Source organism: Oryctolagus cuniculus, chromosome 7 (genome assembly GCF_051225735.1).
Source record: "Oryctolagus cuniculus isolate XC-2025 breed Fujian yellow rabbit chromosome 7, ASM5122573v1, whole genome shotgun sequence".
NCBI lineage: Eukaryota > Metazoa > Chordata > Mammalia > Lagomorpha > Leporidae > Oryctolagus > Oryctolagus cuniculus.
Genome location: NC_142873.1, coordinates 160,287,707 through 160,301,688, shown reverse-complemented (window position 1 = coordinate 160,301,688; position 13,982 = coordinate 160,287,707). Strand labels below are relative to the sequence as shown.

Here is a 13,982-nt window from a genome sequence, read left to right as displayed (position 1 = left end):
CAAGCGCTGATGCCCACCAAGACTCTGAAACGGGAGAAGGGCATCACTGAAGCCCTCCCTAGGACCTCCCGGCACTCTAAGGGTCAATTCTGGTTGTCAGCGCGTGTAGCACGGGAGGCCCTCAGGTGGCTCTGGGCCAGAACAGAACTGCAGGGCACTGTGGCTGCACTGCCACATGTGGGGGTGAGGAGCTGTGGGCTCCACCATCACACTGCCACCAAGAGGGGCATCCAGCTCATTTTATCACTGTGCAGACGGGCCCGGGGCTCCCGCAGCCAGGCCTCCACCACGTGGAAACCTCCTCAGGCCAAGGCCAAGACTCCCATTTCTATAGACTCTCCGTGAAGGTGGCTTTTTAGAAATATTTAGATGTGTGGGTAATCTTGAACTCTCCCTACTCAATCCCAGCCCCCACATCTGTGCTACACGTAGGTAGGGCTACGCACACACAGGCCCATGTACAGGTCAAAGGCAAGAATGCCCACAGCTAGACACCAGCGGGCAGCTGCGTGTGAACAATCTCCCACCACTCACTGTGGCACCAAGATCCCCACTTACAAAATTCACTGGAGGGGGGTCTGGAGGGCGTGCTGACAGGGGTGGACGCAGTGCGGGTCTTGATCCTCCGGAACACAGCCTGCCTCCGGTGGCGACGGTGGGCCCGCGAGCTGGCTGCTTCGGGAGTTTTCTTCCAGTAGTAATAGAAGGTGATCAATTCCCCCTGTTGGAGAGAAGGGTTGGCTGAGAGGGGAGTGTGGGAAGGGGGTGGCTCTTTCCAGTCCCCCACAAAGCCCTCTCTGCTGGGAGAACAGCTGGATGAGAGGCGAGGAGGCCTGCTCCCGGACCAGGCTCGCTGAAGGAACACAAGCCTCTGAGCTGCACAATCAGGGCCTGTCCATCAGCAGAGCCCGGCTTCCACACGCCCACAACACCCACTCAGTAGTGTCCCCCACAGGCCAGACACTGCCGGGCTCTGAGCACTGGATGCGTTTCCTACACAGAGAACAGGAGAAGAATTCTACTCTTGGGAGCATGTGCGTGAGTGTGAGCAGGTGTGTGTACATGGAGGACGCCTAATCCACAGTATTCCAGGGATCATCATGCGGGCGTGAGAAGGAAACATCTGGCCAATGGGACTGCTGCAGAAGGGACTGACCAACCAGAGAACGCTGCCCGGTGCTGGGGAATGGGCCAGTGGGAGGTCAGGAAGAACAGAGCGCTCACGCCCAGGCTACCAATTTCTACACTCCGCACAGGCCCCAGGCCGAGCTGGAGGAAATGCTGAGGCCACAACAGGCAACGGACGCACAGCGGTGCAGATGCAGAGGTGAAACCTCACACATCCCAAGGTCAGCCTGCAGGGCAGTCCTTCTTTCCACGGCCCAGCAGAAGGGGGCTCCCTAACAGGGCATCTGCACACAAACGGCACCTCCACTGAGCCTGGTCTACGTCACACAGCGTCTCTACCCGGGATTCCTTTAACAAATCACTCAAAGAGCCTGGATCACCTGAAGGTGGGAACCAGTGCCCACAGTGCTGCTGGGCCTCACCCGTCCCTCGAACTCTTGCTGGAAACACTAGCAGGGAGCAGTCACAGACAGGAGTGTCGACGCTGGGCAAGAAGTTCTAGGGATCAGCAGAGCTCTGCAGCGGACAAGGGTCAAGGTCATCACACACAACGCCAGAGAGGGTGGAAGATGCCCGTGCATGGAATCTTTACGCTCAGGGCTCAGGAGCAGGCCCACAGCTGTCACTTGGTCCTCAGAGAAGGCCATGAGGCAAGCGGCCTCTCACTGGCTGGGGCCTAGGGCACCAGCTCCTGCAGCCTGGGACATGCTCCATCCTGACGTCTGCCAGGAGTTACCAGACAAGCGTCACCCCAGGCCAGGGAGCCAGCCGACTCTGAGTCCGTGTGTGCACACGCCTGTCTCTCCACCCCTCAGTTCCCTGACACAGTAACTGAGCAAGGGCAAACACAGAAACTTCCCTTCCACAGGCTGATCTGTAACTGTCCCTGGCACTGGAGACGTGTTGGTCCGTGCGGATCCTCTGCTGCTGGCTGGAGGAAAGAGTCCTAAGACGGCCACAGGATGAAGGAATCTGCTCACAGAAAACTGACCTGGCTCTACCTTTCCTGCAAGAACACATGGAGAAGTCAAAGCAGGCCCCGGGCACCTGCAAACACTCTGCCAGAGCGGCCTGCTTCCCAGCTCAGTAACCCTCAGCCCAGTTCCAACACTTCTAAGAATGAGAACAAGCCACAGCGGCTCCTTCCACCTAGTCCTGAGTCATTCTGCAGGCTGGCGACTGAGAGAAGCCGGAGATGTCAGAGGAAACATGAAGCTGGAGGAGACCAGCTCCACCTGGTTTCTGCTCGGCCTCGGTCTTCTGGAAGGCCCTGAACGTTTCCAAACAGCACGTGCTGCTAACACCACCGCACCTCCCTCGGCCACAGCAGACTACTTCCACTTCTCAAACATGTCTGTTCTGCAAGTCGCAAATGCTTTCAAAAGACAGCATAACCTGCAGACCAGAAAGAAGCCCGGCTTCAGGGAGGCTGAGAAACAGGACCAGTGCCAGACACCGGACAGGAAAAAAGCTCCAAGCAGCTGGCGTGGCACTTGGGACCCTGCCTCCGGCCTGCACCGTGTCCTCCACCGGCATGCCACGGCATCAGGACCACAGAAGGAAGTCATCGTGGAAGCAACATCAACTTTTGCTCAACACTTAAATAACAGCTTGCAAACAAGAGAAGGAATCCAGAAGAGAGTTCATCATCTGCAAGTCAAGGGTCAAAAACCAAGCAAGAAGGACCCTCTTCCACAGGTCTGAAACATACAAAAGAAAACACGAAATACAAGCCTTCAATGCAGCAGGTGGAGCACTGACCAGAACTCTCACCGGCAAAATGGTCCAATCACTTCGTGAAAAATGCAGCCACTCTTACAAAGTAGAAAGACATCGGATGACACGGCAATTCTACTTCTAGGTGTTTACCCAAAGGAAATAATAACATGCTTACACAAATACGTCTACACAGGGGCCAGGGCTTGGCGCCATGGTTCAGTCACCACTTGGGATCCCCACACCCCATATTCAAGTGCCTTGTTTGAGTCCTGGCTACTCGACACTTTTACACAAACATTCATAGACACTTTATTCTTTCTATATTCTCATTTTATTGGAGAGGGAGAGGGAAGAGGAGAGATGAGTGGAGGGGTAGGGGGGGAAGAAAGATGAAAGGGAGGGGAGAGGAGAGAGGGGAGAGAGAAGAGGGGAGAGGGGGGAGGAGAGGGGAGAGGGGGGAGGAGAGGGGAGAGGGGGGAGGAGAGGGGAGAGGGGGGAGGAGAGGGGAGAGGGGGGAGGAGAGGGGAGGGGGGGAGGAGAGGGGAGAGGAGAGAAGGGGGACAGGGGAGGGGGAGGGGGAGAGGGGAGAGGGAGAGGCAAGTACTCCCCACATGGGATGTGGATATCCCGAGTGCTGACATAGCCACTGCACACCACGCCTGCCCCAGAAACTATTGTGTTTTTCTTTTTTAAGATTCATTTTATTTAAAAGTCAGAGTTACAGAGAGAGGGAGAGACAGAGATATCTTCCATTCTCTGGTTCACTCCCTAGATGGCCTCAATGGCCAGGGCAGAACCAGGCCGAATCCAGGAGCCAGGAGCTTCTTCTGTGTCTAACATGAGTGGCAGGGGCCCAAGTACTTGGGATGTCTTCTGCTGCTTTTCCCAGGCCGTTAGTAGGGAGCTGGATTGCAAGTGGAGCAACCGGGATGTGAATGGGCGCCCACACGAGATGCTGGCGTTGCAGGCAGTGACCTCACCCACTACTCCACAGCACCGGCCCCAGAAACAGGAGAAAGGGTAACTGGATTACAGGATACCCACTTTCTGGAATACTGCTTAGCAATGCAGAGAACAAACTACTAATACATATAAAAACACAAACGGGTGTGTGTGGTTGCATTCTCGAAAGGATAACCCGTAATCACAGCAAGCGAGTCAGTGGTTGTCGAGAGCCTGGAGGCCACTGCAGGACAGGAAGCTGCAACAAGAGGGCCACTCGAATAAGTGTTTTGGGGTGAAAAGAACGGTCTATGAATTGAAGATGGCGTTATTTACATGGGCATACAAAGTTGTCAAAACCCACTGAACTATGCACTTAAAAGTGAGTGTAAGGGTCAGCACTGTGCACAGCGGATTAAGCCACTGCCTACAATACCGGCATCCCATACAGGTGCCAGTTCAAGTCCAGCTGCTCCACTTCCCATCCAGCTCCCTCCTAATGAACCTAGGAAAGCAGCAGAGGATGGCCCAAGCGCTTAGTTCCCTGTACACACATGGGAGACCTGGATGGAGTTCTAGCTCCTGGCTTCAGCCTGGCCCAGCCCCAGCTGTTGCAACCACTTGAGGAGTGACCAGTGAATGGAAGGTATCTCTCTCGCTCATTCCCTCTTCCCTCTCTCTGTAACTCTGCCTTTTTTTTTTTTTAATATTTATTTATTTATTTGAAAGGCACACTTAAGAAAGGCAGAGAGAGAGAGAGAGAGAGAGAGAGAGAGAGAGAGGTCTTCCATCCACCAGTTCACTTCCCAGATGGCAGCAATAGCTGGAGCTGCACCAATCAGAAGCCAGGAGCCAGGAGCCAGGAGCCAGGAGCCAGGAGCCAGGAGCTTCTTCCAGGTCTCCCTCGCGGGTGCAGGGGCCCAAGCACTTGCACCACCTTCCACTGCTTTCCCGGGCCATAGCACAGAGCTGGATCAGAACTGAAGCAGCTGAGTCTCGGAACTAGTGCCCATATGGGATGCCAGCACTGCAGGTGGCGGCTTTACCCATTAACGCCAGAGCGCAGGTGCTGTGCCTTTCAAATAAGTAAGTACCTAAGTAATACTTATTATAGAAGTATAATAAAATAATATATTTTTAAAAGTATGAGTATTTCATATGTATCATACAGGACATATTTGCCAAATTTTTGCCAAAAGTGAGTTAAAAACAAATCACGGCAAATCCATGCCAGGTTTTATCACCTGCCTCCCAAGCCCTGTAACATCTAGCAAGGGATCAAACACGGGAATGGAGCGCACCTGGGCAGGTTCGAAACAGCACACTGCTGACCACACGGGGGCAAGGCCCTGGGCACAGACAAAAGAACACGTTGACAAGCTTTGGTTCTACAAGCAGGGAGTGAAGCGGCTCTCAGCCTCTCCAGAAATGAAGTCAATGGAAATGTCATCAAACATGCGTAGCGTGTGCTGCGGAGGCCCGCTGCACATAAATTCAGGGAACAAAAGCTGCTGCAGAAATCAATAGCTTACTGAAACATTAACACAGCAATCATTGATCAAAAGGCAGCTCCACAAAGGCAGCCTTGCAAATTAGCTCCCGCTTCTGCTTGCAAGCAAACACTGGGGTGTAAGTGCTGTCGACACGCGTGGCCTGCAATGATCATTTTGTTCCGACGCTCCCACCTCATCTCACAACAAGGTCCCCCAGCCAACACATCTGACAGCTCAGCACTGTAACTGCACACAGCATGAAGAACTAAACTGGTTTAGTTCCCGGGCAGAACAAGGCGCGGAAAGCAGGGAGCCACCTCCGCCCGCCCGCACGAGGGGCTGCAGCTCTACCTCACTGCTCTCTGTACTTGCAGGCTTGCCCTCCGCAGCTCTTGCCTTTTTTTTGGTGGGTGGGGGTGGATCTTCCATAGGCCATCTAACAAGCCATGGACAATGTAAGGGATTTGCTTCCAGATGCAGGGTCTCCACCCCAGCACAGGTGTCTCCCACGCTACACATTCAGTGGAGGTTAGAAAGTCAATGCCACTAGGTTCCTGTTATTCTCACGAGACTGGGGGTGGGGGCGGGGGCAGGAAGCTCAAGGACAGTAGGAATAGCAGGGCTCTGGGCCCAGGGCTGGCATCTGCCTCTTCCTCACCACCATCTGACTTCAGCGCCTCCTGAGTTAGGTTAACAGTCAATCAAGTTCATTCACACAACACAATGTCATCGCGAAGGTTGTGAGAACTCCCTTCATGGCCTGAAGAGAGCCTCTAAGAGGTTCTGCTTGACCTTGGGTAAAGGTCAGGCTGACAAGGTATTCCAGGAGCCTGGGGCACAGCACACAGGTGCGGGGCTGCGGGTGGCAGCTGACAGCCCTGCTGCAGGGGCCCTGAGTTAGCACAGCACCACCAACACAGCTACTACTGCCGCTCCCTCAGGCACTCAACAGTAAGGGAAAAGAACCGCACCTTGTTCTGCCCAATTAAAAATAATTCTCTTTCTACAGGAGGGTGAGCTGATGTCTGCCTTCTCCTGTGGGACCACAGAGTAAAAGTGTAGCACAGACTGTCGAGAAGGGAAAGCGGTTCAAGTCTCAAAGGCCCCTCTGAGCATGCCCAGCTGTCTCCACCACGGGCCCAGGAGCAAGAGGGCCCTCAGCCCCAGGTGCCCGCAGCACAGCTCCCGGGCAGGCGCTCTGGGAGGCTGCCGTGGCGGCAGGAAGAGGTGAGCCCATCACTCCTGTCCCATATTAGACGTGTACACGTACACTCAAGATCGAGTCTGAATTTCTTTTGGTCATCTTAACATACTATCATTACCACATCACCAAGGAGGGTGGAAGGTAAAGTCCGCGGTGGGCCAGCCCGCCATCCCTACCAGGTGGTACTCTTACAAGCAAGGCTGCTTCCGTCTCCTGGAAATGTGCCCTTCAGCCACACAGCAGTACTTTCCTACTTCCCTCTCCCAGCATGGCTGTATGAGCAGCAAGACAGGACGATGAGGACTGCAGCGTCTCCTGCAGCCCTGTCTAGCGTGTGTGTGCGGGGGGGGGGGGGGGGGGCGCGGCGGCGATGGTGACGACGATGCAAACAGGCAGACTAACCCAGGCCTCTGCAGCTCATTTCTGCTTCACCACCAAAGTTCCCACAGGTACCTCTCCTTGACCAAGGCCCACTTACCAAAAGGGGCGATGAGGGTTGAGGCAGGCCTAGAAGCGCTCAAGAGCAGCAAGATTAGAAATGCAAACATAGCTTCCTTCTGAAGCCATTGTACGCCCTCCAAGCCCACCTGCCACTGTCGGCCGAGCAGACTGTAATCACGCCAGGAGACGGACAGGTGGGGCAGGGCAGGGCTGGGCTGATGTGTATGCACCTCTGCTTGCAGCCAGCAGGGGCTTGGAATCAAGCACTTAGACACAATTATTCAAAATTTTTAAAGACACATGATTATCTGTTCCTATGCTAAATGAATATTTTAATGTGATTACACAGAGAAAGAACGGCTAAATAATCTCTGTACAATGCCTTCTATCTCAGCGCTAATGTGCAGTTAGAACCAGTTTTTATTCTGCTCAAGTTTCTCTGAAAAAATGCCCTAAAGTTACTGTGTGGCTCCTTGGTAGTGGTCCAGGTAATGGGAACGAAGAAACCCAGCTTTACAGGAGAAGTTCCTGCAAATAAATAATCCTGCAAGGCCCCAAACTCTGCAGAGGAAGGCAAAGTGAGAGAAGGAAACGTGGGGTAGAGCTGTGCCCCCAGCCCAGGCCCACAGGGAAGGAGGTCTGGCTCTGGGAGCCTTCTGCGAAGTGCATGTGAGGCCCTGGCTCCTGGACAAGCTGCTCTAACTGCCCCCCCAATCTCCACGACCACCTCCACCTGCGAATTACAGCGGCCTTTTTTCCTGGCAAAAGCTGCTAAGTCCAGGGTAGTGGAGCTTCCTGGCAGGCCTTCCTGTGCAAGTCACTCTCCTTTCACAGCCTGGCGACTCAGGGCCTGCTCAGAAGACTGAGCTGAGCAGGTGGGCACCGGGGAGAGCCATCAGCTATGTTTAGGAGCAGCCACCTTTTACACATCTTTTTCTAGCAGGCAATGGGTTGTCTTCCAGTAACGACTCTGGTAATTAAAGCAGCGTTCTCCTGGGCTCCTTCTGTTAACCAACCGAATCAAACCCTAATCCCTGAAGGAGCCAGACCCTGCAGTCTCAGGGTGCAGACGGGAGAGTGATGACCTGCCTGAAGGCGCATGGCACATGGTGCCGTGTTCTGGAGTCACCCTGCATTTGGGAAGCAGAAAGGATCCCCTGACCCGGCACACCAGCCAACAGGAAGCCCAGAAGGAGCAGGCGGCCTGCTTCCAGACAAGGCCATCCCTGACCACCTCTGGCAAGGGCGAGGGGAGGAGAGGCGCTCCTGCCCCAGGAGCTGATCCCACTACTCCACGCAGACGTCCACGCCCGGGAGCCTGCTCCCTCCCACACGGGGGTGGGGTGGGGTGGGGTGGGGTCCTCCAGGTCCAGCTGTGGTCCTGCCATTTCCCCTCCAAACCACAAGAGGCACGGAGGCCCAGCCGCTTTACCAGGCCTTTCCCTCTGTCCTACAGGACCTCTCCACCACCTTCCTCACCTCTCCTGGCCTTTGGCCTGTGCCACTGCCGACGCTCTCCCCTGCCCCAAAAACTGCACTCGGGGCCCCTTCTTCCCCGCCCCCACCCGCCAGGCTGCTGTGCTACGCTGCTCTCCTGGACTGCAACCAGGCCGAGGCAGGGCCCGCCCAGCTCCCCAGAGTCTGTGTCCGCGTCACCTGTGAGTACCCCACAGGTCTGAGGCAACACCTTAAACACAACAGTCTGATGGAATGAGTCTTTTCTGCAAACTAAAATTCACCCAAATTTACTCTAAAAGGATGAAATTTTAAAGAAATGGATACAGGATGGGCGACTTTTTTCTCCTGCCAGGTAAGGTCATTAGAAATAACCACGTCCTGTTCTCACAGAAGAAATGAGATTTTATGTCCAAGAAGGTGCAAGATAGGCTTCATCTTTATTTGCTTCTAAGCAGCTACCAGAACAGCTACAGGGCATGTGTTTCCTCTCTCAGGTGCCAGGGAGATGGGTCTCTGTGCAGTGTCTGCAGCAGCTGCTCTAAGGGTGGTGTCTGGCTGGCGGCTCTGGAAACCACTGCCCACACTTCCTCCTCACCAATCTTACTTATAAGCAAGAAGCCAACCGGCTTCTACTGGGCAATGAGAGCTCTGATGAGGACAGCTACGCTGACACCCTGCCAGATAAATAGCTTTGCGAGCCCTGCTGTGCGGGCAGAGGCACAGGCAGAGGACGGCAGGCACCCAGCAAGTCGCAGCCTGGGGTCTGGCTCCAGAGCCTAATGCTCTTACCCGCCCCTGCTCCGTCACATGTCCAAAAAATCTACTGAGTGTGGTTTAAAGAACCAGGAGAAACAGCCGTTCCGGCTCAGATGCAGTGTCTTCGGCCTCCAGCGCTCACCGCAACAGCACCTCGAACGTCCTGCCTGGCCGCAGCCATCACCCCAGGGTGAAGCCTGCTCTCCAAGCAGCACCCAAGACTCAAAAAACTGCACCTGCCTGAAGCAACTTCAGGGGTGCGGAGATAAAAAATGCCTGTGGTAGACACAAGAGCAGAATCAGAGTTACACAAAAGCCCGGGGAAGTATTTTCTGCGCCCACACCAGGAATACACTCTGGATGGCCAGACGGACAAATCACGGGCTGCCCTGTACAACCACTCACTACACCCCAAGGCAGCCAACGGCCACTTCTGGCTCTAGATGACACGGGCGCAGGTGATACGCAAGTAGCCTTCCCCGCCTCTTGATCCAAAGCTGGTGAAACTGGAGTTTAGACAGGGTGGGATCCCTGAGAGGGGACAGGCTCTGCCCAGGAAAGAACACAGATGACCTACAATGCATCTGCGTCTATTTAAGCAATGGCCTGAACTGCACTCAAAACCAGGAGGGGTCGGAGGGCCAAGGAGGTGGTTCTTCTTACTCTGCCCTGTGGCCACGACCCGCAGCAAGCAGCTCCATTAAAGAACCTACCCACTGGTCACACACTAAGACGATTCTTTCACCTAACCAAAAATAAACAATGGACATGGGAATAATTCATTTGAAGATAGAGATCAAGACTAAGAAAACAGCACCACGCCGCCCAGCCCTGGCCACGTGGGGGCCATGCCAGCCTGGCCAGCCCTGAAACTTCAACAAGACCTTCTTAACACGGAACCCACGCACGAAGGCCACTCAGAAGCCCTCTTGCTGCTGCTGTTCCCGAGACTGCTGTATTTTACATGTCTGGTCAGTACTGAGAATCGCATTTTCTCTAGCACTAGAGCCTCCCAGCCCTCAAGAATTCACTGGTTGCTGTTGGTTTTCCTTCCCACAGCCGAACACTCCGTTACTTCCTGAACTCATTTTTATTGGAGTTCAGCACCAGGGCAAGTGGGATTTCACTGCTGCTGCTTCTATCACCACATCACCTTTTTTAACGTTTTCTAGTTCCTGCAACAAAACCACCATTCTACCAGCAAAGGGGGAGAAGAGAAGAAAGGAAAACCATAAAACTGTTAAAGCCCCCTTCTCCATGTCATAAACATTTCCTGTTTATCGGCCTTTCATTATATGTGCTATCGTATTATCCCCACACAGCATCAAAGTGACATCCGTCAGGGTCACCCTATAAAATATACATCGGCAGTGTAACATTTAATGAGGGAAGCGGGACGAAAGATGAGGAATGGGAGAGGGCGGCGCGCGGCAGGACGCTGTAAAGGGATCATCAGTTAATCTGCACGTTTCCCGGGGTGATAACTGAATGGCAGGGGCTGGAGGGAAATCCATTTTTGAGCTCAGAAAGGATAGTTAGGAGAAAAATGTTTTTGTATTGGAAGCATGTAATGACTGCCAGGAAATGAGAACAGCTCCTCTAACAACATTGCTTTTTATATTTTATGTTTTTTATGGACACACAGCAAATGAGCATGTACAATCCATTTCTGCAAGCAGAATTTTAAAATACAGGACTTCCTCATTACAAAGAAAGGAAGCAAAGGGCATTTAATTTTGTCATTGCATTACATGTGCTTAATTAAAGGAACACAAGTGGGGACTGCTCTTCAGAGCACAGAACACGGGCCTGGTGCCACACCCTCCTCCTCAGGTGTGAGACAACCCGTCTCTTCTTGCCTGTATTCTGGATTTAACCTAAGGCAGAATCTCAGGAAAACCCAGACAAGCACCAGATCTTGCGTCTAGTCTCTGACATGCAGCCAAGCGTTTGATTTTTCCATTGTCTTTCAGCACAGGGACCCAAGGGAGGGGCCGGGGCTGCAGCTGTCCTTGTGCTGGCTGTGCTGTCCCAAATCCATCCGCCGAGGTCCAGACCCCCCGTTCTCAGCGTGTGACCTTTCTCTGAGCTGGGGTCTGTGAAGAGGTCATTAGGATGAAACCCTAATCCAACAGGACTGGTGTCCTGTAAGAGGAGCCGGGGATGGCCACCCATGAGCCAAGCAGAAGGAACTGTGGGAACTGTGGCTGTGGTGGAAGCCCCCAGTCTGTGGCATCCTGTGGCGGTGGCCACAGTGGACTGCTAACAAGTCTAAGGACAGAGCTCCCCAGTCACCTGCTTGACCACTGAGTGCTCGCTGGGCAGAGGCCTCCTAAGGCTGCCCTCCCTCAGTGCAGGAGCAGAGTCTTCTGGGAGAACAGGTACCAAAGAGGAGCAAGGTGGGAAAGTGGCAAAACAGGCAGCCCCTCCTGCAAGTGGGGGCCCAACTCCCCACTGGTGCTAGCTGGGCAGATGCTATGCAGTTCCCACACACTGCTCGCTGCACTGCACCCCCGGAGAGCCAGCCCAACCCTGCAACACCTTCCAGGGCTAGGCTCACCTGGAGGGGCCTGGTGGGAAGAAGGGGGTGCCATGATGGCCCCTCACAAATAGCTGAGAGCAGAACACATGGAAAAACCCCTCCTCCAGCTCCCCCACGTCCATCACCCACACTTCATTCTTCTCGTCAGTTCTCCAGGAATGACCCAAGCCTCACCAGGCCGCCAGGCCGCACCAGGCCCAGCACAGCATTCCCCAGGGCACTGTGACCACAGCAGTGCCAGGGTGCCAGGTGACTCGCACCCGTTAGAAAACACACACACGCCGTGAACCACCAGGGGTCTGGGTGTGATTTATGGCCCCGGAGCCTGGCAGAAAGCAAGCTGTATCCACGACTTGATTCCCTTCCTCTCCTGTTGCACACAAACAGGGGACGCAGCCCTGCCAACTCCGTCCCGGAGTTCCCAACACGTGACAGATGAACGCTCACAGATTTGAACTGAGATGGGTCACAGATATACAGATACTTCACCAGGGCCTGCACAAACAGAAGTCACTGATATTCAGAAAAATGATGACTCAGTTCTGGAGATAAGAAACTTAACCTTCCAGTGGAGCTTTCCAAAACTGAGATAAATACAAGTAGATGGGAAATTCGCTTTGAGAATCAACTCCTCAAGATTCTACCCTTCCACAGGACTAATCCGTGCCTCAAAGTAAAAGGGAGTCCCCTGATCCCTGTAGGTCAGTAGGGCTGCCCCCCGATCCCTGTAGGTCAGCAGGGTCGCTCCCCTATCCCTGTAGGTCAGCAGGGTCGCTCCCCTGATCCCTGTAGGTCAGCAGGGCTGCCCCCTCCCCGATCCCTGAGGTCAGCAGGGTCGCTCCCCTATCCCTGTAGGTAAGTAGGGCTGCCCCCCCAATCCCTGAGGTCAGCAGGGTCGCTCCCCTATCCCTGAGGTCAGCAGGGTCACTCCCCTGATCCCTGTAGGTCAGCAGGGCTGCCCCCTCCCCGATCCCTGAGGTCAGCAGGGTCGCTCCCCTATCCCTGTAGGTCAGCAGCGTTGCTCCCCTGATCCATTTAGGTAAGTAGGGTTGCTCTCAGAAGCAAGGTGACTTCCCCATGCCAGCAGGAGCTCGCTGTAAAATGAGGACAGATTCCACCCCCCCACCCCCCCGCCCACACATCTGTGATGAACCACATAAGCCTTGGCCTGACACTGTTCTAGGGGCTTGGTCTTCACCTGAATTAACAAAGTGGTCCCTGGTCCAATGACACTCTGGTACTAAAAAGAACAGCTTCTACGCTTCTGAGGCTGGGTATCTGCTCATTTCAGGCTGTGGGAATCTTCTGGAACCGTCTTAAGTGCACTCCAAAAGGTGACTATGGTGTGGCCGATGGTGTCCAAATGGCCTTGGGCTCTCTTTGTTGATGATTCTGTAAGGCCATGAACGATGGTATCCAAATGGCCTTGGGCAGAGCCCTGCACTCCAAGGGTTGGTAGACAGACCCAACTCCCCAGAGCAAAAGCCCGGTGAATACCACACTCTGGAGTGTGTGTGAGCATGGCTGGGCCTTGCAAGAAGCTCTGGGGCTGTGCCTGCAAGCCAGCTATCTTGCAATCTTTTCAGAACATTCAAGACCCCTGTGTTGTGACTGAAGGATCCGTGGTGACAGGTCTCTGCCCTTGCTAGCCTGGATGCTTCTACCACTGTGGCAGCAGTGACCTGTCCACACGCCTGCAATGTCTACAGAACCTGGGGTACTCACGGCGCCCCCACAGGGTGAAGAAATGCATTTGCCAGCCTGGGTCCTGGCTTCGTCAATGGCAGTGTGTCTGCTATGTGTGTAAAGGGGTGTGCTACTGGGAAGGAAAGGAGAAAAACAATCACCATTACTGTCTAGCTGTTTTCAGCTAGTCCCTCAGCTGATCCACAGGAACCGACTGTTTGCTCAAATCTCCCACGAATGGAACACAACTAGGGCCATGCTCGGGGCGCAGGAGAGATGGTGCGTGCCACACGCAGCAGACGCCCGGCCTGCGTTCCTGGGTCCACTTAGCACCTTCTGCTGCCCGTGGCTGTTTCTCATTCGCACCTGTTAACCTGCATTCCGTGCAGATCAAACATTACCATGAACCACAATCCCCTCTGGGAATCTGTAACCCAAGTTTTGGCTGTCCAGGGCCCTTTCCTGTGTCCCAAGAGGGTTAAGCAAGCTCTGTCGTCACCTGCGCACGGCAGTGCTCACCTGCGGCGCCAGCACAAAAGCTCAACGGGGACAGACGCCACAGTGGCCAGCCCTGCCCTGAAAGTTGTGCTCGTTTGGGGAGTGAGCCAGAGGG

The 13,982-nt window shown here is 54.3% G+C and overlaps 1 protein-coding gene across 8 annotated transcripts in view; it reads right to left on the bottom strand.

The window, feature by feature from the left end:
- Positions 1 to 13,982, bottom strand: part of RERE (arginine-glutamic acid dipeptide repeats) — a 439,397-nt gene that overhangs the window by 11,504 nt on the left and 413,911 nt on the right. For all 8 annotated transcript variants that reach the window (XM_070079330.2, XM_070079333.2, XM_089301519.1 and 5 more), the window contains one exon: positions 559 to 721. In XM_070079330.2, the coding sequence (XP_069935431.1) occupies positions 559 to 721 (163 nt within the window). The remainder of the gene's footprint in view (positions 1 to 558; positions 722 to 13,982) is intronic.